This window comes from Rhea americana, unplaced genomic scaffold, assembly GCF_003343005.1.
Source record: "Rhea americana isolate MKP2758 unplaced genomic scaffold, rheAme1 scaffold_55, whole genome shotgun sequence".
NCBI lineage: Eukaryota > Metazoa > Chordata > Aves > Rheiformes > Rheidae > Rhea > Rhea americana.
The window spans coordinates 3,841,376-3,865,324 of record NW_028186701.1 but is presented as its reverse complement, the minus strand read 5'-3'; the positions used below and the strand labels follow the sequence as shown (position 1 = coordinate 3,865,324).

At 37.4% G+C, this 23,949-nt stretch overlaps 1 protein-coding gene across 1 annotated transcript in view; it reads right to left on the bottom strand.

The window, feature by feature from the left end:
* Positions 1 to 23,949, bottom strand: part of MDN1 (midasin AAA ATPase 1) — a 111,759-nt gene that overhangs the window by 61,040 nt on the left and 26,770 nt on the right. Inside the window, exons 13-37 of the mRNA XM_085318687.1 lie at positions 23,094 to 23,206; positions 22,382 to 22,530; positions 22,241 to 22,301; positions 21,718 to 21,929; positions 20,183 to 20,286; positions 18,990 to 19,134; positions 17,988 to 18,084; positions 16,289 to 16,402; positions 15,488 to 15,635; positions 15,200 to 15,310; positions 14,226 to 14,377; positions 13,543 to 13,721; positions 12,960 to 13,168; positions 12,308 to 12,454; positions 11,341 to 11,482; positions 11,078 to 11,212; positions 10,863 to 11,001; positions 10,032 to 10,170; positions 9,808 to 9,938; positions 8,151 to 8,295; positions 6,899 to 7,028; positions 3,629 to 3,862; positions 2,587 to 2,784; positions 1,125 to 1,333; positions 344 to 466 (exon numbers count right to left, since the gene is read on the bottom strand). Coding sequence (XP_085174813.1) covers positions 344 to 466; positions 1,125 to 1,333; positions 2,587 to 2,784; positions 3,629 to 3,862; positions 6,899 to 7,028; positions 8,151 to 8,295; positions 9,808 to 9,938; positions 10,032 to 10,170; positions 10,863 to 11,001; positions 11,078 to 11,212; positions 11,341 to 11,482; positions 12,308 to 12,454; positions 12,960 to 13,168; positions 13,543 to 13,721; positions 14,226 to 14,377; positions 15,200 to 15,310; positions 15,488 to 15,635; positions 16,289 to 16,402; positions 17,988 to 18,084; positions 18,990 to 19,134; positions 20,183 to 20,286; positions 21,718 to 21,929; positions 22,241 to 22,301; positions 22,382 to 22,530; positions 23,094 to 23,206 — 3,666 coding nt within the window. The remainder of the gene's footprint in view (positions 1 to 343; positions 467 to 1,124; positions 1,334 to 2,586; positions 2,785 to 3,628; positions 3,863 to 6,898; positions 7,029 to 8,150; positions 8,296 to 9,807; positions 9,939 to 10,031; positions 10,171 to 10,862; positions 11,002 to 11,077; positions 11,213 to 11,340; positions 11,483 to 12,307; positions 12,455 to 12,959; positions 13,169 to 13,542; positions 13,722 to 14,225; positions 14,378 to 15,199; positions 15,311 to 15,487; positions 15,636 to 16,288; positions 16,403 to 17,987; positions 18,085 to 18,989; positions 19,135 to 20,182; positions 20,287 to 21,717; positions 21,930 to 22,240; positions 22,302 to 22,381; positions 22,531 to 23,093; positions 23,207 to 23,949) is intronic.

Here is a 23,949-nt window from a genome sequence, read left to right as displayed (position 1 = left end):
TTCCCAGAAAACTTTCAAGCACTAATGTCAGGTTGGTTTACTGCAGTAACTTAGGCTAGAATCCACACCTTGTTCTGCTGTCTGAAAGTCAGAGATTTAGTGAAAGCTAGTCTTCTACACTCCCTCTATAGAGCAGGAATGGACAAAGGAACTTTTTGAGGAAGATTCATATCCCTGTAAATGCAATGATTACCTTCAACTGGGCACCTAGAATCAGATGACTAAAAATAAGCAAAATTACATTCAGTCACAAGCTCTTGATGGTATTTATCCTACATGCCAAATCACCACTTTTGCTCTTTCAAAACTTTTCATTTTACTTGTGCTCAAAATCTGAATTTACCTCATCTAATACAATCCAGTGTCCGGCCTTCAGTGCTGCTAGTAGAGGTCCATCACGCCATGCAAATTCTCCTCCCTTCCCACCTTCAACAGGCAAATCTGTCCCAAACAAGTCTGTCACATCCTTGGGGAGTAGGAAAAAGAAAAAAAAAGTGCAAAACTTCTGTGCAAAAATGTGTGAAATTTCATGAACAACCTTTGTTAATTTTACCTCAACTTTTTCTCCTTCTCTTTTAAATACAGCTAACATGTAAATATTAWAAATAAAAACAAAAACGAAAACACATACAGTAATTTCAAGATGCTAAAAGCTTTTGCATAATAGGACTCCAGTGACTAGTTACTATGTTTAACAACAAAGATTCAAACAAAGCAACATAATCCCAAAAATCTAGAAACAAAAAAAGTAGAAAGCCTTAAAATTACTTTCAAGTCTTACAGAAGCCAAGAAAAACACAGTAGACAGTGTTATTCGTATCTTCACTTAAAAAGAACATAAAGTCTGTAAATTGGCACTCTTCTCTCACAGAACCTCACTGCTCTTTCTGGTTTCCTCTTCTCACTTATTTTGAAACCAAGAAAGAAATAACTGGCATCTCATACACGGTGCCAAAGGTTTTTTTTTTTTTTTTTTTTTTTTTTTTTTTTTTTTTTTTTTTTCTTTCTTTCTTTTTTTAAATCAAGCAAACAAAAACTGTGCTTTAAAGTTAGGGGAAAAAAACCCTCTCCTCTCTCTGCCTCCCCCCCCAACACACACAATGTTGGATAGTATTTTATTCTACCGTTTGCTCAGACAGGTTGATTCGAACAAGACAGTTTCCTGAGGCCTTTGCTAGGGCAGCAACTAGACTAGTCTTCCCCACACCTGGTGATCCCTCCAACAGAATAGGTTTGGGAAGCTGTAGGGCTCTTAACAGCCTTTGTGCATTCACTGCAGTAGTCCCTGCATTTAGAGCATAATCTGTAATGCTGTTCCGCTGAAGAACAGGGCCTGAAACAAAGGAAAAGCAAAACAGAGAACAATTAAACCAAAACTTTAATACTGGAGCTGTTGACAATGTGCTTCTAAAAGAGATCATTCAATCTGTTAAGTGCTGAGCTCACTACAACAACTAATGGAGATCAAGCTTGTATCTCATTTTCAGAGATCAGGCACATACTTTCTATTTTATCTACAGTTGTCTCAGCCAATCTCCATTCATGAGTAAATTTGCAAAAAGCATATGAATATACAATGGATTCTGGCATAAAACTTTAACAATGTAGAGTGTTCATGAGCCAARCTAGAGATCTGTCACTGGAAAATGATAACTTTCTTCTAGAATTCCAAATATATATGCATACAAAATCAAAAGTGGCTTCTGAAAATTTGGTCCAGAAGGATACAATTCAGACATGTTATAAAACAACATACCGACCTTTTTTTTGTGATCTAATTTCCCAAAGGGAAGCTAAGCAATTCATGAAAAGCTTAACCTTGTACAACTTTATGCACAGCTAAAACTAATCTGTGAACACCAAAATGTTCAAAAATGAATGATCAATGTAACATTAGGAACATGCTCTACACAGCTTCCTGATACTTAAAATTAGATTAATTAGTACTAGAATGAATGATGAATTTGAGGATTAATTAGAAATTTCACAGCCTAACTCCCATCACTTTTTGGTCCTCTCAYTATATTTTAAAGGTGGAAAACAATATCTAGGTAGTTTCAATTGCAATAAAAATTTGACAGAGATACAAAGACTAAATAACTGCAAAAAATCACTAGGAATCTTTGAGAGGCTATAGCAAGGCAGGGCATTAGACTCTCTTGTGTTTAGCACTGCACCCATGATCCCTACTTCCCAAACTTTACACAAGGGCTGGAATGAGCTCCAACTTTTGGCTAAAGTTAACAGATACTCTGACCATGTAAAGTAAGAGAAAATTACAGCTCAAAATTAGAGAAGCTTCATTTCACCGAAAATCTCCTAAAACTAGGCTGTTAACCAGTCATGTACAAAGTCATCAAAATAAGCAAGTAACAGGTACATTAAGAAACGAACTTTCTTAAAGATGACAGGAGTTGCAATAAACATACTTGGAGCCAGAAAAAAAAAATGCTCCAGCCTTTAGAACAAATTACAAATTGTTCTCTGATAGTTTAGGTATTTTACCTAGATCTAGCAAATAACAGAATTACTACATACAAAAAACAGACAGTAAATATCCACCCACTCCCACACACAGTCTCTTGCCTCTAGGAATAAAAAATGGGTGGATTCCGATGAAGTTATCCATCCACATGAACTCTTTCTCCTTTGTTCTGTCATAAATCTTTAGCTGATTCTTCTGAYAGTCAGTTAGCTCAAGGAATTGACCAATTTTCTCACATAAGAATGACAGGCATTTTTCACGAGCTGATAAAGCAGTACCAGCTGAGCAGGATGTTGTACCTGTAATCAAGAAAGTTAAGTGTGCTTCATAACCATAGCTAGACAKGTTCATTCAATGACTAAGGAACAGAATTGCTTCCACAGGTGTCAGTTTTGTGCAGTACTCTGTTTCAGGCTGGTATTTAGCATTGGTGCTGTTGCTTTGCCACCATTAATAGTTCCAAGGAAAAACATCAAGATCACACACTGGATTGAAATGCTGATGACCCGGACTCTGTATTACAACTACCTGTACTTTAATGTAAAGAAATTGTTCTGTAAGCAACAAAATTAAGGACAGCTTATTTTCAAAAGCTTCTCTTCCTACCATCATTATCATCCTGATCCCTAGTCAAAGCTCCCAAGTCTTTTTTCCCTGTATTACTTACAGATTTTCACTTTTTCTTCTTCCCAGGTCTCCTACTAATCAGCAGGGCCAGTGGTCAGACATGCTAAAATGCATTCTGAACTATGTATATCTTATTGGCTAGCATGTGCACATGCTGACTTGAGGTGTGAGGGGMGAAGGATAATATGGGATCATGTAATTATAGTATTATATCAGCTCAGAAAACTAGATAGAAAGCCTTAAGCTTTCTTGTGTGTTCAGCCTTGTAATATTATGTGCAATTTACTTAGGCTTGCTGCATTATTCAAACTCTTGCTACTAAAGCATGAAAACAAAAGTATGTATAGTACAAGATATTGTTAAATGGAAGTGAAAATTTCTCCCATAAGCGTTCCATGTTGCTCCAAAGGATCTGTCTGCGTTCTGTGTACATATTTAAAGTATATTCTATGTATATACAACAAATACAAATATATACCTCTCTTTTCCTCCATCAAATGAGCACTGAAGACATACCTGATCCTATTCCATCAATGTATACCAAACATGCACCATGGATAAAAGACATCATTGGAGAAATGCGAAGAAGGCTGCATTCCTTGGTAGAACGTGATTCTTCATCTTCTACCATGGCATTCATAAAATTAACCCAGGATAAGACATCTCGTAYGCTGAGAATACACTGACGACCAAACCCTTGATTAGTTAGCCATTCAGTGAAGTCCATCATAAGCTCTGCAATGTCTGTCCCTGAAAAAAACATTCAAAATAAAATTCATTTTATAATTGCATTAATCAATTATATCTGTTACACTATTGTAGAATAAACATCATTATAATGGAGAGAGAAGAAGAAAAAATTAAGTATTTGCATTGACGTACAGTGCTTTTAACTTCAAATGAGTTTAACGGAAGAAAAGAGGAAGTGAATTAAGATACCCCTGAACACACTTCAAACATTAATATTGATATCAAATAACCACATTTACAAGAGAATGTCTAGCTGACATATCTATAACTAAAGATCTTTCAATTTCTAGAATCAAGGTTTCTGCTGTCATATCAAGCTATCTTCTTTAAAAATGCTCAAGTATCTAGATCTGGAAACAATGGTTAAATTAATAAATTTTTCAGAGAAGTTTAATCCCTCAGAAGTATTAGAAATACAACAGTGAATAAGAAGCCTCTGAGTGGTACCAGTTTTCCCTCCAAGAACAGGAAGGAAAAAAGAGGAATGGCTTCCTATCATTGCCACATGAGCCATAGTTTGCTTACACATCTCCCCAGCTCTAATCTCCCCTTTCACACAAATGAAAATCCGTGTGAAACAACCCCCTTTAGCTCAATTAAAGCAAGGCAAATTGCAAGCTGAGGCAACACAGGAAGAAGCAGTGTGGATGGGTACTCTACATCCTAACAGACAGGATAACTGAAGAGTAAGGAATGAAGTCAGCACCTGTGCTGGCATTATAGATCCTTTCAAATTCAAGTGCCAAGACAGAGTTCGCACTAACAGCAAAGCTGCTGCAAGAACAGGAATTGGCAGTTCTTTGAAGACATTACAGTGAAACTAAGACCAGGCACTGAAGAGCAGGGCATAATTTGACTACCTGGTTGTAAGGGATGAATGCTGCCTTGGTCTTACCCCTGGCTAGTCATATAACATAAACCATGAAGGATAAGCAGAGGCTAAAATATCTTGTATATGTCCCTAGAGAACGATGCGCTGAAAAAGGGACACATCAGCACAAATCCTTACAAATCATTGAGAAAACATAACAGTCTCCAAACTGTTTTTCTCCTAACAATGTTAGGAATTCCTAACAATGTTAGGAATCTCATGGGTTAAGGCCCTAGAAGGAAGGGGGGTACAGGGGAGCTGGCTACTTTTCAAATATCACTTCCTCCAAGCTCAAGAGTGGTGCATTCCTATGAGTAAGAAGTGCAGCAAAAGGGGCAGGAGACCTGYGTGGGTGAGCAAGGAGCTCTTGGCCAAATTCAGACAGAAGAAGAAAGTACACAGAATGTGGAAGAGGGGACAGGCTACTTGGGAAGATTACAGGAATGCAGTCAGAGTATGCAGAGATGCATCAAGGAAGGCTAAGGCCCAGCTGGAATTGAGTCTCGCAGGGGATGTCAAGGACAACAGGAAGGGCTTCTTCAAATACATCAGCAGCAAGAGGAGGACTAGGGAAAACGTGGGCCCACTACTGAATGGGGCAGGGTCCCTGCTGACAAGGGATACAGAGAAGGCAGGATTACTGAATGCATGGGCCCGGATGGGATGCACCCACAGGTACTGAGGCAGCTGGCGGATGTTGTTGCCAGGCCACTCTCCATTGTCTTTGAAAGGAGAACTGGAGAGGTGCCTGAGGACTGGAAGAAAATCAATGTCACTCCAGTCTTCAAGAAGGGCAAGGAGGACCCAGGCAACTATGAGCCGGTCAGCCTCACCTCCATCCTTGCAAAGGGGATGGAACAGCTCACTCTGGATATCATCTCCASGCATATGGAGGAAAAGATGATGATCGGGAGTAGCCTGCATGGATTCACCAAGGGGAAATCCTGCTGAACCAATCTGATAGCCTTCTAGGATGGAATGACTGGCTGGGCAGATGAAGGCAGAGCAGTGGACGTTATCTACCTTGACTTCAGCAAGGCTTCTGACACTCTCTCCCATAACATCCCCCTAGAGAAGCTCAGGAAGTGTGGGTTAGACGAGTGGACAGGGAGGTGGATTGAGAACTGGCTGAAAGGCAGAGATCAGAGGGGCGTCATCAGTGGTGTGCAGCCTCGTTGGAGGCCTGTGGCTAGTGGAGTCCCCCACAGCTCAGTACTGGGTCMCATCCTGTTCAACTTCTTCATCAATGACCTGGATGAGGGGACAGAGTGCCTCCTCAGCAACTCAGTTGATGATACCAAGCTGGGAGGAGTAGCTGATACACCTGAGGGCTGTGCTGCCATTCAGAGAGACCTGGACAGGCTGGAGAGTTGGGCAAAGAGGAACCCATGAGGTTCAACAAGGGCAAATGCAGAGTCCTGCACCGAGGGAAAAATAACCCCAGGCAACAGGACAAGCTGGGGGCTGACCTGCTGGAGAGCAGCTCTGTAAAGAAGGACCTGGGAGTGCTGGTGCATGACAGATTGACCATGAGCCAGCAATGTGCCCTTGTGGCCAAGAAGGCATATAGCAGCATGGACTGCATTGGGAAGAGTGTTGCCAGCAGGTGATCCTGCCCCTCTACTCAGCCCCAATGAGGCTTCATCTTGAGTACTGTGTCCAGTTCCGGGCTCCCCACTACAACAGAGACTGGGAGCTACTGGAGAGAGTCCAGCATAGGGCTCCGAAGATGATCAGAGGGCTGGAGCATCTGCCCTGTGAGGAACGGCTGCAAGAGCTGGACCCCTTTAGCCTGGGGAAGAGAAGACTGAGGGGGGGATCTTTATCAATGTGTACAAGTACCTGAAGGGAGGGTGTCAAGCGTACAGGGACAAACTCTGGACAGGACAAGAGGCAATGGGCAGAAATTGAAGCACAGGAAGTTCCGCCTGACCGTGAGGGGGAATTTCTTCCCTGTGGGAGTGACAGAGCCCTGGAACAGGTTGCCCAGAGAGGCTGTGGAGTCTCCTTCTCTGGAGATCTTCAAGGCCCTCCTTCATGCAACCCTGTCTAACATGCTCTAGGTGACCCTGCCAAGCAGGGAGGTTGGACTAGATGATCTCCAGAGGTCCCTTCCAACCTTACTGATTCCATGATTCTATGAATTCAAACAGAGAAACACCTACCTTGATAGCTTATTCCACCCAGAGACAACCCTGGATGAAGATTGTGTTTTACAATCTGTATTAAATCATCACGGTCATTGCTTTGTGGACACCATATCTCTGTAAATCTGTTACGTAGTGCAGGAGAAAGCTGTAGACAAGAAGAATTACATCATAATTTAGTTCAGACTGCATATTACTTAAGGTTTCAGTTAGTCTCATCAGCCTTGTAGCCACAATATATGTGAGCAATACATAAAGAGAGCAAACTAGACCTTCCCTTTTGACAAGGGCACTTTAAAATGAAATTTTTGAGGAAAATGTGGATTAAGATTTCCACTAGTGGCATCAATAAAAGAAAGAGCAGAACATGAAAGTTTGAAAAATATAGGGAGAAACTAAGCTAGTCTGCAAGCACCAAAGTRCCATTTCATTGTGGGATATCACGTATCAAACAGCCGCCACACGACTTCCCTCATCCCTCTGCTTGACAAACTACAACACGGAAATTTGCCTTCAGTTACATCTCTAAAGGAGATGCAATTCCTCTTACTCTGGATGAATTAGTGAAGGAAAATCAATTAGCATGAATGTAGTGCTAAAATAAATCTCCTTTAAACACAGGGCTCTATAATGAGTTGTTTTGTTCAGTAGAAAACATATTTTAAAATGAGTACCCATCTTTGCAGGTTAAAAAAAAAAAAAAAAAAAACACTTATATCTCTTAATAGTCCTAGCTCGAATGTTCCTTAAAGATTTTTACTTGTCTTTTAAATAACTGAAGCACAACTTCAGAAACATTTTTTCCACTTAATCAGAAAGGTATTCCAGGATGTCATGTTTATATTCCCTGAGAATGACAAGATGACTTCTAGCTGTCACTTTTTGAACAATATTAAGGAGAATAAACTGTTATACAACTTCATACTACTCTACCCAGACTCGCATGCTAGAGCTAGATTTACTTCCTTCGTGAGTCACATTTCCTGTACCTGAAGTGTTCTGCATCTCAAGCCTACCTAGGGTGTTTAGAGGCCTGAGTTTCTTTGACATTCTGCTGAGTATGAACTTAAAATTGTGAAAATGACAGCACACGGAAGTGATGGAAAATAGACACATTCTAATCCTCCTTTAAAGCTAGAAGGCGGATTCCCATTAGAAAACAGACGATGCCAKGACTGGCATGATACATTTCAGTATTGCACTTCTACTCACTAAACAATTAATATGATCAGAAGACATAAGCTGTTTTTCCAGTGGCTTTGGCATTTACCTCTTTTTTCCCAAAGTCACCTCCTGGGTTCATGGTTGCTAGGATACGAAATTTCTTTCCTGCAACTAATAGTTCTACTTCATTATCCTCATCCTCTTGACCACCTTTTTCTGCAAGTACCAATGTCTTTTCAGCTTCCAGAACACTAAGGAGAAGCGTTTAAAAGAAAAAAAAAACACACACAAACTAATCATTTTACTTAAATTTCATTTCACAAGGCCACTTACAAAATGAAAATCACATGGATTAGCATTGAACGAGTTTCATTGCCCTGGAATTGTATTATTTCTTAAAAAGAATAGTAAATTTTGTTCATCCTTCCCAAATGAGAACATTTCCAGTTTTGTTCAGAAGGAAACCCAGCTCAACCTTGTCATTAAGCTTCAGTTCAAGTATCTGTCAAAAAACCTTAGCTAATTTGGGCATACATCTCACAGTCCTCTTTTTAGAAAAGCAATGGGAAAAGTTATATTCATAGCAGCTAGCTAAAGAAATCTGCACAATAAACCAGTCCTCAGGCTGACACTATACATCTGAGAAGCATCCAATGAAGTATTTTTCCTGGCTACACTTCAGTGTACACTAACTAAAGAGGTGTAAAAGTTTGACCTGTTACCTGTTTAGAAAGACACTGTTCAGTATCACTAGCAAAACAATGAAATCGATTAAGCGTCGTGGAAGAATAATAGCTTCAATGGTATAATGAAAAAAACCCCCAACTTGGAACAGAGAGAGTTTGGATGTGATGGAGAAAATAGTTGCTACTCATCTCAGTATAATGAGTAATGGAAAAGACTAAAATGAGGGATATAAGCAAATATTGAAGTGTAATTTAAGTTTTAAAAAAATTTAAACAAAGGAGTGAAGTAACTACATTCAGTTTCTGATATTTGACAAGATATACCATTTTCTAAGAATTCACTGACAGGCTGAAAAAATTAGTATTACAGATGGTAAACTGTAGATTTTACTTGAAGGTTTTATTTTCTAATCTGACTCACACTGTAAACTTTTATGTACCGTTTAAACTAAACAAGATTTTATGCTCTTAACTTCTTTATCYATAGCTAATACCCCAGGCTAAAGTGAATCCTCTCAGCTTCTCATTTTCAGCCATGAAACACAAATAGAGCAATTTGAGTGCAGTCTGTAGCATCACAATTAAGCCAAATGCAAGGTACTGGTTTTCACTAACCAAAACATTCAAAAAACCACAAGCAGTGCATCAACACATCAAGCAGATGTACATACATCTACTTCTTAGTCAAAGTATTGCTTCATTTTTCCAGGTATGCTAAGATATCAGGACTTAGCCAAGATGAGACAGCTTCATCTTGCCTTATCTTACTATCTTTCACCATACGTAATTGTTATTAGAATTTTGAAACCTAAAAATTTTCCAAGAATTACTGTGATTACAACTAGCACCTCTGCCAGATGGCAATTAGCAAAACAAAGCAAACTGGCACAGAAGTTGAGCCATGAAGAAGCCCCAAATTATTTAGTCATTCTTCCTCTTAGTAAGAGCTGCATGAAGAGCAGTTCACCAGACCAAAACACAAACTTGCCTAAAAAAAAAAAGCTAAATTTACCCTAATGGATATATGATGAACAGCCTCATAATTGACACTTAACACTAAATACATTTAAGACATACCTGTTAAGTCTCTCTAGAACAGAATCATCAGCCAAAGAAATTTCATCAAGTAGAAAAAATCCCTCCTGTTTCATTGCTAAAACAAGAGGTCCATCACACCACTCAAAGAGTCTAGAAACATCAGATTCCTCCTAAAAAACATAAAAGGAAGTGAAAAGGCATTAATAATTGCTACTTTTTCCTTCTTCGGTCATACTATCAAGTGCTACTGATGTGAGACAAACCTGGTCTTTTGTCCTGTGTCTGACTGGTCGCAATCCTCCCAAAAAATCTGAAGTCTCCATATGCAAGTGGCAGTTTACTGAGTACAATTTCTGATTTGTTAATGCTGCAAAGATCTGACAAATGGTGGTTTTACCACACCTGGAAAGTCAATGAATTGAAAAGGTGAGAATAAGGGGAAAAAAAAGAAAGAAAAAGAAAAAAAGAAAAAAAACCACGCCCCCACTCACTTTGGATAGGATTCACGCTTTACTTAAAGATCTACACGGCAAGGGCTTTAAAATGCAAATTTCCTTCTGCTCCCTTTCCTTGAAATAAATACATGCAAAGCAAAGCCATTTTTGGCTTAACAACTGTTGCTAACTTGCATAAGATGCCTTTAATTATATTAAAAGAAGCCATATCTGCATTGATGGATTTCTGAAGGTTCAAAAGAAAACTTATTTCAGCATGCCTGTACAGCTACTGAACTAATCTAACTTTTTGTCAAATCGGAGATGCTGCATGTCTGGACCATGCCCAAGTCTGAGGGAATAAACTGCTGAGTACCTAGAGGTCTCTTTGAGTATCTAATTAATTTTACTTCTCCCTTTCCACCTGTATACAATGCAGATAAAGCAGACCACAAATGTAAAACAATTCCATCAAAAGACTTGCACAGAAAGAGATGTGCACAGATGTAAATTGTGAAAAACAGCAACCACAAGTCTGCCATGAGAGGGGCTTACAAACTCCCAAATCAGAGAAGCACTGAAACCTATTCAATCACTAGGTGTCTGGACCAGGTGTTGCTACAGAACTATAAAGAACTGAAGCATAAAGAGCAAGGTTACCCTGTGTCTCCCACCAGCAGTACTGGTTCACCAAACTCCAGGGCTCTTCCAACCAAAATGGCAAGCCTCCTCATCCCTCGAGTCCAGACAATATGGTTAAAATCTCTGTCCATCACTGACATCTGCATGGAGGATTTAGCTGCACAATACAAAGCAACTTGTCAGCTTCAGTAAAATCTGGAGAACTATCAATGTGGTCCTTTCAAGAAACTCACCCAATAGCTTTCTGACACTTTCCTCTGAGAAGAGGGTCTGAGGATATATTTTTTTCTTGAAATGCTTTTCAAGGACGCTCTGAATAACATCTACCTCCTCCTGCTTCCTGACTCTGCCTGCCAGAAGCATAAAACCTATCAGAGGAAGAGAAAAATCAAATTACATTTGGTTAATCAGCAAAAAGGATTTACACTTAAAAATTGGAGTTAAAAAGCAATTCTCCAGACTCTTCGAAAAAACAAAGAAAATTTGTAGGGCTCACCATCATTTGCTAAGTGCTGAAGCCAGTCATAATCCTTCTCCAGCTGTTCTGCCAATCTGTACCTTTCAGCCCAGCGAAACAGATCCCGCAGGGTAATGAACCCGTGCTTCCCAGCAAAAACTGTTGAGCCTCTGCGGTAAGACTGCCATAAGAACAAGATGTGACAGTCATTTTTTTCATAACCAGTCTGAATACTTAAAGCAAAGTATCTCAGAGCTCTTCAATATGACATTTATCCGAACAAAATTACCATACCATCCCCCCTACACACACTAATACAGTAACAATTCCCAAACTTAAATTTCCTACGAGTGAGTAATTTGACAGGTGTCTCTAATAAAATAATACAGGTAATAACAAGTAAAAATAATAAATAAAAGTAGGTGTCTGGAATGAAACAAAAATCCACACAAAGCATTAGGTTCTACACCAAAACCATATGTTAGCATTTTAAGCTTTATTTTACTTCAGTACAGTGAAAAAACTAATTATACTTAGCCTAGAAAGCTATAAGAAAAATGTGCTCTGATTTGTGCTGCTGCAAATGTTTTTAAATAAGAGACAGTTTTAGCTAGTTACAAACAAATAAATGTCTTCTAAATGAAAGATTGCTACAAATTTATTATAGCACTTTGGATCCAGAGCAAGGGATGACATTTAAAAGCCATTTAATTAAAAATTCGATTATTTTGGACATTGGTGGGAAATGCTCAAAATTTTACTTATCAAGCCATAGGGCCTTCACTTATTCATTTTTTTGCTGGCCTTCTCTCAAGTATGACATCACCTTTCCTAAAGTGATGTTAAACTAAGCATTTTAGTGTTAAGTTCTCTTCCATCAATTGTGTTAAGACTTTTAGACATCTGATAGTTCATAACATTTCCCTTGATCCCAAAAGGAATTTCTTCTACTCAATACTGAATTATGCCTGCATGGTTTTCTACAACAAAAGAAAAACTCTCATACTTGCAGGTCTAACATAACTTTGACAAGTTTGCTGCAGTAAGAAGGTGGCAAACTGCATCGCTTGTGCAGGATTGTTTCCAGTTCAGCACTTGGCAGCTCATCAAAATGTAGTTCCACAAAACGATTTCTGAAGGCTCTGGACAAAACCTAAAATATAAGAACAGGGCTGCTGTTTGAACTTGTTCCTTCAATATTCATTATATTATGTATCTTTCCCTATAGAGCCAAAAGAAATATGACTAGCCTCATGGTATACAAATTAGCATATACAGATRAGGATAAGAAAGAGAGCAAAAGAGAGCATAAGAGAGCCTGGATGACACCAAGAGCTTTAAAATAGGTATTAATTATCCAGTGCTCTAGAACAAGATACGGCAAGTCAATCATAACATATATACGATCCAATTCAGAAAAAGCACAGGTTTCACTACCCAAAATGAATTAGAAATTTTTTACCTGTGAACAAAGCAACCAACTTATACAGATTCCAATGGAGCTGCTGAAAGTCAGCACAACCATTCCTTCTGTCTATCGCTCAACAGTTTGCTATTAAGTCTACGCTATTCATCGGAAGGTTTTCAGCACACCTCTATGTATGACAGAGATTAATTCCCTAGAGTCATAGTTACTCAAAGGAAGAGATTATACAGACCTTCCTGCCACCGTAGAGTCCTGGAGGATTCTGTGTGGCAAACAGCATGAAGCGAGGATGAGCTCTGACGACTTCCTGAGTCTCAGTAATGAACAGCTCTCTATTATCATCTAACAATCTATTCAGAGCCTCCAGAACATCAGTGGGAGCCAAATTCAACTCATCGAGAACAATCCAGTAGCCCTTTCTCATGGCATCAATGAGGATGCCTTGGAGAGAACAGAAAAAGTTCTCATTAAAATCTAACAAATTTCACAGAGGTATACACTCAAAAGCTTTCAGGAATCAGTTTTCAGACTGTATAAATGCTCACGCAGAGTGCAAAAGTGACAGTAATGTTTAAACTGCTGAACCTTTTTGTCCTACTGGACATAAAGAGAGAAGAAAAAAAAACTATAAAGGAGATAAACATGAACTCTTAAGAATTAACTAGAATTCACACAAATTACATTATAATTGGTAGAGTAAAGACTAACTTTATGGAAGGTCACCTCTGCATTGCAAACAGACAAGTTAGGCAGGGAACGAAAAAAACAGTAAAGTAAGGAACCAAATTTAAAGTAAACGTAATATGCTCACCCACCTTCCTTAAATATCAGCTTCCCAGAAGCATCTGATGTATAACAGCCAATATATTCCTGGATGTCAGTATGTTCATGGTTGTTAATCCTTACACAATGGTTGCCTGTAGCAGCAGCCAACCAACGAATTAAACTGGTTTTACCAACAGAGGTCTCTCCTTGAATCAGTACTGGGTGAGTCCTAAAAGGAAAAAACAAAATAGTTCTTAGAAGCATCAGTCATATATCCTTTTCATGTACAGTGTATCAGCATATCATCATCTTTTGAAATTTGCACCGATATTTTTATAACTATTACCAAAATATCAGTATTTATTCTGTGATTTAACCCCTTTGACAGACATATCTAAGATAACACATTAATGGAGAAATATAAATAACTTTACCCTCAAGTACAAATAGCTATCCAGCATTATTACATGGCAGTGTGAAATGGGCAGGTTATTCAAACTGCAGATCTCTAGAGTATCATAAAAAAACTGGGCATAGCAGTAAAATAGACAAGAAATATAAGTATAAATTCAAGTCAACCTATAATGAAAAATTACCATAAAATAGGAAGAAAATAGACACTATTCATGCCAAAAAAACAACAACTAGATGGAGACCAATGCTTAAGGTCCAAATAAATACATTTTACTTAGTCTAATAGGGAGAAAAAAAAAGAAAAGGAAAAGAAACATACCCTGCAGACACAACTCTGACAATGTCTTTCAGATTAAGCTTAACGGAAGGGGTTAGCACATAAGTTTCACCTACAGTAGGTTCTTTATCCCCAGCTGCAACCCAGTATCCTTCTATATGTATGAACTTCCCTCCTTGGGGTTTTGGTATTTGCTGACAAAAATGACAAAAATAACAGATTAAACAAATGAGTTTTGATTTTCTAATGAAGACAAATATTGTTATACCACTTTAACATATTCTGTAAGAAGCACTTAATCATTTTAAATTATCCCCTGAGCACTTCTGCAGCGAGCACTGTCTGGTTGTCACAGAACGCAAATTACAAAGAAAGGCTGAACAGATTATTTCAAGGTCATGAAGGAAAAAACTGCCAAAGACACGAAGATCAAAGGCCTCCTGACTCCTAGTCCTAAATTTTAAAGTACACTTCCAAGCTGAAAATTGGTTAACTTTTTTTTATTATTATTACTTACACATATTTTCTTAACATGTAATATAACATTTCCTACAATTAGCTTCCACACTCGACTGCCTGGAAGCCCAAAATGTATGGCTCCCTAGAACTAGCGAGATTTTCTTTTTCCATAAGAGACAAAGCACAGATGTTTGCTTCATATCAACATATTCTGCACTTCAGATCTAAAAATAAAAAGTCTGTGAAAGCTTCTCATTTCCCATCCAAGACTTTACAGTTGGAGTCACTATATTAAGCTAGCCACACTCTACAATTCTGTACTTATTCAGTCTACCATATTTTTTTCAAAATAACAAATAAACCAGCTAACATATGGGCACTTCACGCATAGATAAAAAGTTGAGAGAGAACAGTATTGATTTTTTTTAAGCATTTATCTTTTATATAGGAAAGACATGACTGTGATAAGGAAGCATGGAGGAAAAAGGCAGAGAATGCAATTCAAAATACATTTTATTCAGAATAATATATAGCTCAATATAAGCTTAGTTACCTACCTGCTTCAGAAGGCTTTTGATGCTGCCAGAGACTATATGTTGGCAAATTAGCTTTTGAACTACTGGGTGAGAAACTCTGTCAAGTTGTGTCAGGAAACTCAAACAGAAGCCCTAAGAAGGAGAGTCATTTTCAACAATTATGTCAAAAATCATTAGGAAAAAAAAAGATATACAGGTTAAAGAATCCTTTCCATTTGCTACTGCACTCAGAAGATAGGATTTTCCTTTATCCAGACAGACTTAGTAGGGAATACACATACTGAAACAAACCCCAATACAGGCAATCACCTCATACAGTGAGCGTGGTATGCTGCTACATGGATTAGATGCTGCAAATCTCAACGCCCTGCAAAGTGTACGGAGACTATAATGAGGTCTGTGGCCAGTCCCATCCACCAACTTTGTTTCTGCTTCCTTTTTCACAGATAAATAAAAGCTGCAAAAATAAAGAGTGAAACCAGTTCCAGTTACATAGTCCTGTTACTGAAGAGCTAATCATCTTTAAGATCAGAGCACTGCTCTAAAGAATTAAACCCTACCAATGAACATTTAAACTTATCTCCATTTATCCCTTTTTTTTTAGAAGTCCTAGCTCAAGAAACCTACGCCAAACATTGCAATCAGTATAGTCAGTGAGGTAAAGCATTTTAAATCATATTTCTGGGAGTTTTGAGGCACAATAAGTAACTATGAACTCAAAACACATTGAGATAATATACCTAATTCTAGAAAGAAGAAAGGTTGCTTAATAAGCATGCAAGATGTTCATGGTTATGATCTGAAAAAAAGAAACCCTTTTAGTCTCTCAGATGTGAAAGGTGTTGCAACAGCAATGCTTTTTAATGGTGTTACCAGTAAATTATCTCTAGARGAAGGAGGGAGAGATTGAGAGAGACTGAAAATTAGCTCCCAGGAATAGAAAAAGGTTCAAAATGAAGAAGATAGATATCTCTCTTCCGTTTCTTGAGGTTCTGCAAATTACTGCTTAACGAGTGTTATAGTGTTTCCCAAAATAGTCTAATCACCGACTACAGTTACCTACATTCCTTTTGTGACATATCCAAGATTTAGTGATTATAACCAACTTACTTCACAATTCCTTGCACTGTATTTTTGTTCACATTTAGGCCTCTCAGATAATCCATGATAAGAACCTGCAAGTCTCCTTCACTCCTCAGTTCTTCTATATAGAGCTCAGTAAACCTATAAGAAGTAAATCAATCCATAACACTTAAATATCTGACATTAGAAAAAAAGAATTTTCATTAAAAACAAGACTGTTCTCATACTGTACAACATTTAAAATCAAGTAAGCAACAGAATATTGACTTGCCAATCAAATTGCCTATATATGGACTCAAAAGAACAGAGTAGTTAAGAACAAAGTGTTAGCAGTATCTTATTTTTAAGTAATTTATCTGTATTAACTTTGTAGACTGAAAACAATGTCTATAGGACCATATTTTTGAAGATGAAACCTTTAAAGAGTCTGCAATACATATACCCAAATGCTATGGACTGAAACTGGAGCACTGACACAGCAAGAACACTTTTCAAAGTACACTTTATATTTTTAAAAATCAACACCCATGAAACATCACTCATTCTAATCTTGTGTTGAATAGCACATGAAGGTTGTTTTCCACTTTTACAGACACCTAGCTGGGCAGTAGTGCACTGTGAAACATCTTGACAACAAGCAAAGAAAAGTGAGCAGCTAAGCACGTACTCACTGAAAGTCTGAGCTTCTTTAAATATGTCATTACAGGGTTTCACATCTAGTATACTACACTGGCAACTGTAATTAGCGAGCAAATTTAACTGTCTACTATACTTGTATCAGGTGTTCACTGTCAGTCTGCAGTCTTTCCATACCATACATTGCCACTGCAAAAAAACAAAATGACTCTGCACCACAGCTACAACTGTGTAATACCATTGACTTCAGAGAGGTAAATATTTTGACAGCTGAAATTAATTGGAACTTGATTAGGAACTCTGGAGCTGAAATCTTTCTTTTGCATTATACTCACTTCTGCATTACACTTTCACTACTAACTCAGCAGAACTAATAGCAATAAAGCCTTACTTCAAAAACAGCAGTTAAAAGGAGTCAAAAATGACTACTGCAAATGACTAGCTGCATATAGCAAACGTATCTCTACAGTCCTGTGCAGCGTTTAAGAATCTGAAAAGGGACTATTATGTTCAATTCTTTGGCACTCATGAGAAAAACTGCATCAAAAACAACAGAAGACCTCTGCATTCATGAATGGCTAGTACTGAAAAACAAATCTGCCACAAGTTTTCCCGCTTGCAGCCTGAATCCCAATATTCTGAATATCACACATCTGCTTCAGCATGCAGATCACCTTTCTTCTGAGAAAACAAGGCTGCATACACAGCTCTTTGCAAGGATCATCAACACTGCCATGCTACCAAGGAAGAGGCTGCTAGAGACACATGATATACTTGCTTTTATCAACCCCACCAGGAACATAAACTACTGCAGTAGCACTGCCAGGCACTGACAGTTTAATTGTAAAGAATGATCATTCCCTTATGCCCCCAGTGGCAACACTCTGTGCTACTGCTAGACCATTTCTTCATGCTTAGCAACTATATAGAAGTATTTTCCTGTTGCAATTTCATAAAAAAACTTTCACCATGATGTGGTAAGCAACACTCGGAAGAAGTCAATTCAAGTTCAAACATATCTTCAGACTTCAATTAAGTTATCTTTTTCTCCAGATCAATTCACAGAACTAGTTAAATCCATTTTTTATACCTGTTTCTAATTCCTGGAGGAAGATTTCTCTTCCCAACATCTGTAGCTGGATTCATACATGCAAACAAGCGAAAATCAGGGTGACGTACAAGAGGCTCTAAAGGAAAACAAAAATACGAAACAAAAGCTGAACCTAGGACATTTATTACGTCAAATGAGACACATTTCAGATTCTTCTTCTAAGACAGTTTTCTAATGCTGCACTACTACATTTTCGTTAAATGCCAGAGTTACAAATTTCCAGAGAATTACCCCATATGATTTAGCAGAAGAAACCCTGCATCTTTATGACAGCCACAGCAAGTCAACCCTTGACATTTGTGTGCAGCAGGATATTTTAACAGTCTTAAATATTCCAAAAGTTATAAGCACTAAACTTGGGATTCCTTTTCATATCTTTCAGAACAGTAAGTAGTGCTTATCTCAACAGCAAGAAAACCCAGCCTCGGGAGCTCATACAACATTTGCCTCTAGCTGAAGATCCAGAAAATGACATTTAGCAGTTGCATCACATGTTTTACCTTTAGACCTCAGAGGAAATTAAAAGCCTTGTCCACATTTTCCAGGTAGAGAACAAATATTTTCCTCAGATCAATAAAAGACTACTAGCACAGCAGTAAAGGAACTTCATGTCCCACACACTCATCCATCAGACTATCTTAACTTTGTAATAAACTGTGACACTTCTCAAATAATATTCAGAGACAGTAACACTTACTAATGGTACTAGAAAGATCTGATCTTTGTACAGCCCAAAGAAGCAAAAGCCACATCAGCTTTTGCATGCTAAAATCTGTAGAGCTGTGGTGAATAAAAATGATCACTTTTTGTACACAAGTATGGAAAAAGTATGAAGTCTAAAAAGGTTATGTTATTCTCTCTTCTCTACATGCATTCCTTTTAAAGAAAAGTGCTTCTTCACTTCTTTTGAGACACATGGGTTAGGGAATTCAACAAACCAGACAGCAAAATATAGCCATTGTATAAGCACAGAAATAGTACCTGTGTCTCCTCTGTCTAGTAACACCAACGATCCTGAAGACCCTTCCAATAAACCACTCAGGCACTCTAAAGTCTCTGCTGCAGCCAAGTTAATCTCATCCAATAAAATCCACTCTCCTTTTTTAACAGCTTGTGCTAGAGTACCCTAAAAATAAGATCAATTTGTAAGTTATGTCATCAGCAGTGAATTATCATCTAAAGCAGCTGTATATTTGAAATATTTGTTTGAAGCCTATGCGTTGATTAAACAAATGGCAATTCTAGATCTTATCCTCCAACAGCAGTTGTATTTCTCCCCTTCAATGACTGCAAGTCACAAAAGTCAATTTTTATCACCATTATCACATAACATTCAGATCTGCAAGATCTTTTGCAAGATTTGTAAGTTATCTACTTTGTTCTCACAACAGAATTAAGCTCCCTCATTTGTTCAACACACTGTTTGTCAAGTATATCCTATTGCTGTAGTGCATAGCCTTCAATGACAGCACTGTTAGAGGACTAAGACAGTTAACCTAAAGAAATCCATGTTCCTCAGAGAGTAATACACTACTAAAATTTTACTCAAGTAAAAGGTTTTCCAAACATAATTTTTTAGAAAGAGTACTAGTCAACATTTTATACATTTCAGATAAATATTTGAGGTATGCTTGGAATAATGAGATGATAAAGAACAAGTATGCATAAGAAAGTGGAATAACAGGAAACCCTAATGTCATTACAATATTATACCATGAAACCATGTTTTGAAACAATTCAAAAATTACTTGTAGATACTTAGTACTTATTAGATTAGATTACCATAAGATATGTAGATGCTTATTAATATTAAATACTTCACACAAACCCCTAGGCAAGCACATGTTCTACTGGAGATTGATTAAGGTGAATTTTCTCATCTTATACATTTGAAAAGATGGCATGCCATACTGTTGATGATTTTTTTAATCATATCAGTCATATTTCTTATTATACAGCACTAAGTTATTGAGTTATCAAAAAAAAAAAAAAAAAAAAAANTTCCTATCTAACCACCACCTTCCTGAAGTAGCACACTCTATACCACAGAATCATGGTGGAACAAGTTTTACTTCACAGCAAGACTCATGCCAGGAAGCTATTATACTGGCTACAGCATCTTAGAACAGTTCCTCCTCATTCTTCCCAGGATAGAAATACAGCTCTCTAAATACCTCTACAAATGCAAAGAGAAGAGCATTTTCCGTCATTTTCATTTGTTGATGAGCATGATTCAGTTTAAGACCAAACGCCTCCCACTTTTCCTTCAGTGGTGATCCTGCAAGCAAAATACATTTAAGTTTGTAACATCATAACAATAGCATAAAAAGATATTTAAAAACAGTATCTTAATCAAGATACTTCAAGTGTGCAGTCAGATGCAATAAGATGAAACTTGGCTGAGCAAGGAAAACATTCAAGCTCTACACAACATCTCATGAATTAAAAAACAACTATATTTTGCTGAAAATATTTTAAATTTTAGCTGAATACTTTTTTTGGATGTGCACAGGAAGCTTGTTTTTCTTTCCAAAATGTCCCAACTTAGGAACAAATGCTTATGCTGGCAATTCACTTGTTTGCAGTGTAATGGATATCACTCTCCAACTCCCAGAGACAGAAAGAGGTAGCCCAAAAGACAAAAACAAGTTTATAAACCTTATTACAGAATAGGTTAAGAATAAACATTTTATTTTCAGTAAGAACAAACACTGCTGCTTACCATTAAGACTAAGAACACTTGCTTATCAATTAGGAAATTATTTAGTATTGTAGTTATTTCAGTTCTTTGATTAAAGTTAAAGCCTGAGCTTTATGCATTTGCTTAAAGTCATAATGACTTAAGTTGCCAGCTTTGCAAGCTTTTGCATTTTTCAGTTGCAGTAGAGTTCAGCTTTTCTTTATTTATTTTAGGATTTCCAATACTTCCAATAACTTTAAAGCTTCATCTTCTTTGACATTTGTATGTATTTTATTTTAGTATCTGCATACTCAGGAGAACAAGCTCATTTGGCCCATATTGAATGAAAGCAATGACTTTATTTGTTCAGAAAATCTAGGACCAGAAAGAACTCTATGGCAAGGCAAGGTATCAATACTGCCTCTGCCCTAAAGAAGTTGTGAAGGACAAAACAAAAGAGAAACCAATATTCAGAGACAAAACCACAATAAATCAAAGCGAAGTGACCATCACTGACGGTGATACCAAAGCTTCAGAAAGCTCTTAGCAAGTTTTACAGCCCTTACTGTCACAAGACAGCTGTTGGGTCTTTTTTTTTTTTTTTTTTTTTTTTTTTTTTTTTTGAGGGGAATGGTCTAAGAAGGACTATCTGTGAAACCTAATGACATTCCAGGTCTGAAGAAAGCATGAGTGCATCCATATGAAAGCCTAACACACAAACAACTAGCAATGTTCACGAATACAGGAACAAGTAGCAGGCTAAGTGGAGATCAGCTGTCAAGAGTTTTGTAAGAATAGACAAGCCAACCTTTACTCCATCAGACATGGAGTAAAGGATAGGGATAGGATAGGAAAAAAAATAATCATAACAATTTTCAATGTCTTGTAGTAGATAGAGGTTGCATTTTTCAAAGCTGTAAGAGAGGATGTAATAAAGGGAGCTGGAAAGAAGTCGCTACTCTATCTTCCCGTCTTCTCTTGAAATGGTTCACAGCCAATTATCTGTGCTTGATCACTCTGAATTCTTACCAGATGCATTTTCTTTCACTTCCTTATTAATAGCAGATTTGTGAATATGCTGCATTAGCTTGAGCAGATCATGCCAACGTTTCTGCCTGTAGCAGGTCTGAATGTGCCCCAAGAATGTTTGATTTTTCTTTCTAGAGAATGTTTGAGAAAAAAGTTCTTCAAAAGATTCTCGTAGAGGCAGCCAGATCAGTTTGTTATCCACAGGTTTATAGCTGAAGAGAAGCAAAAATTAAATTGTCACATAGGAACACCAACTAACATCTGCAAACTAACAAAAAACAGTCACTGAGATAGCAATACTGTGCATTAAGGAACTCAGGATTACAAAGTTTTTTACTCRTCTAACAATAAAATAGACATATTTAAATGCACATTACAAGGTGACTTCAAAAAGACAGGACTGCCCTTCTGGTAAAATATCTAAACAATTCAATGACAACACAACTTTGCTTTCATTAGAAGCTTGTTCTGATGATACCAACTGGTTCATGTAAAACAGGCTGAACAGAAGTCAATGGCTTACCCCCCTAGGAGATCTGCAGTGTCACTTTGCTGGTTCATGTTGATAACTCTCAGATAGTGTCCTTGAAACAGAAATAGAAAGCATCAACTTGTGTATTTTTTATCATCTTTGTGCAAGTTACAGTTTTTCCACTGCATTTACCTGTAATATGAGCAAGGTACTGAACAGTTGAGGTTTTGCCAGTTCCTGTTTCACCAACCAAGAGCACAGGCTCTCCTTTGACAACACAGACTGCAAGCTGCTCAATCAATACCGCAGATGGTCGTGTGGCAGCAAAGGTTTGCTTTGCTCTGATAACACAGATGAAAAAAAACTCAATGACAAACATCTATCAAGAAACTCATTTCATTTTCACCTTTATAAATATTTAAGGCGTATTTAAAATATTTTAATTAAAAAAACAAGTCTGGAAAAAATTAGTTCCAAGATACACTTAAAAAGCATCATACAAGACATTTTTCCTCAAGGTACAACCTAGAAATTCAGGTTTTACTAAGTTCTGTTTTTTACTCCAGTTTTGTGGAGTTAGTGGCACATCCTACAAAAACCTCCCTTCATCAAGACAGAATAATCAAAATCTAATTACAACAGCTGTAGATGCAAACCCTTTTGAAGAAATAGTAGTTCAAAAGAAGCTGATAATCTCCACATTTTGCCTGACAGAAGAATGATGCAGTCTCAAAGATATGTAGGTTAAAATGCAAGTCACAAGACTTAGAACTCATCACATTCCTTTGATTAGAGTGAGATTAGCTGATTTGCACTGATTTTCTAACACCTGTAATTTCCAGTTTGTTGTGTTCCAAAACAAGATGTTTAGATTTACAAGAAAGCTACAAGACTGATACACTACCTTTGTACAGAAAGAGYCTGGGTTTGTTTCCTCATGAGATATGCTCTTCCCACAGAGACTTCTTGTTCCCTTATTAAAATTTCTGGCTTATAGAGTTCACAAAAAAACTCTACCTGTGAAGAAAGCATCAACATTTCCAGTATCAATGCTGTCTACACCATCACACAAAGAGCACATTCACTATGTTATCAGTATCACAGTGCAACAAGCTAAATTGTTTACAATCAGATTTTTTTCATGGGTTTGTTTTTTTTTTTTTTTTTTTTTAAAAAAATATTTATCACCTAAAATATTGAAGGACCTAAGAAGTGTTATCTTCCATCTAAACAATTGCTTTCCATTTATCAATTTGGTAATAGGTTCTTGCCATTATGATTCTACTTTGTCTACTTTCATGGTAGCTCAACTACATGAACTTGAACCGGAGAACAAGGCTATTTCAAATGTTCATTTATTTATTGTTTTTATTTTTAAAAGTATGTGGTGAATACCTCCACATAACCAAGGATATTTTGCCATTGTCAGAGGCTGGTACATTCCTGTCCTGGAACAACAGAAAGGAAGCAGAACAAAGAAAAATCTATGAAAGTTTCAGGGGATCTTGCTGCCCCCCCAGCTAGGAAAAGTTTTTCAAGCTTTTCCTTCTTAAAGTAATGAAGGAGGGAAACTTACTACACAATTAAACTTTTATGGTCAGAAATAATTGACAAAAGAATGATTCAGTTTGACTTGCTTGTGTATCACACGCTATTAATATACAGAGTGGTACTACTAGCTTTGGAATCAATGATTAGGGAGTAAGTAGTAAGGAAGATCACATTTTTATCTGAAATCCATGTAAATGATTGAAGTTCAT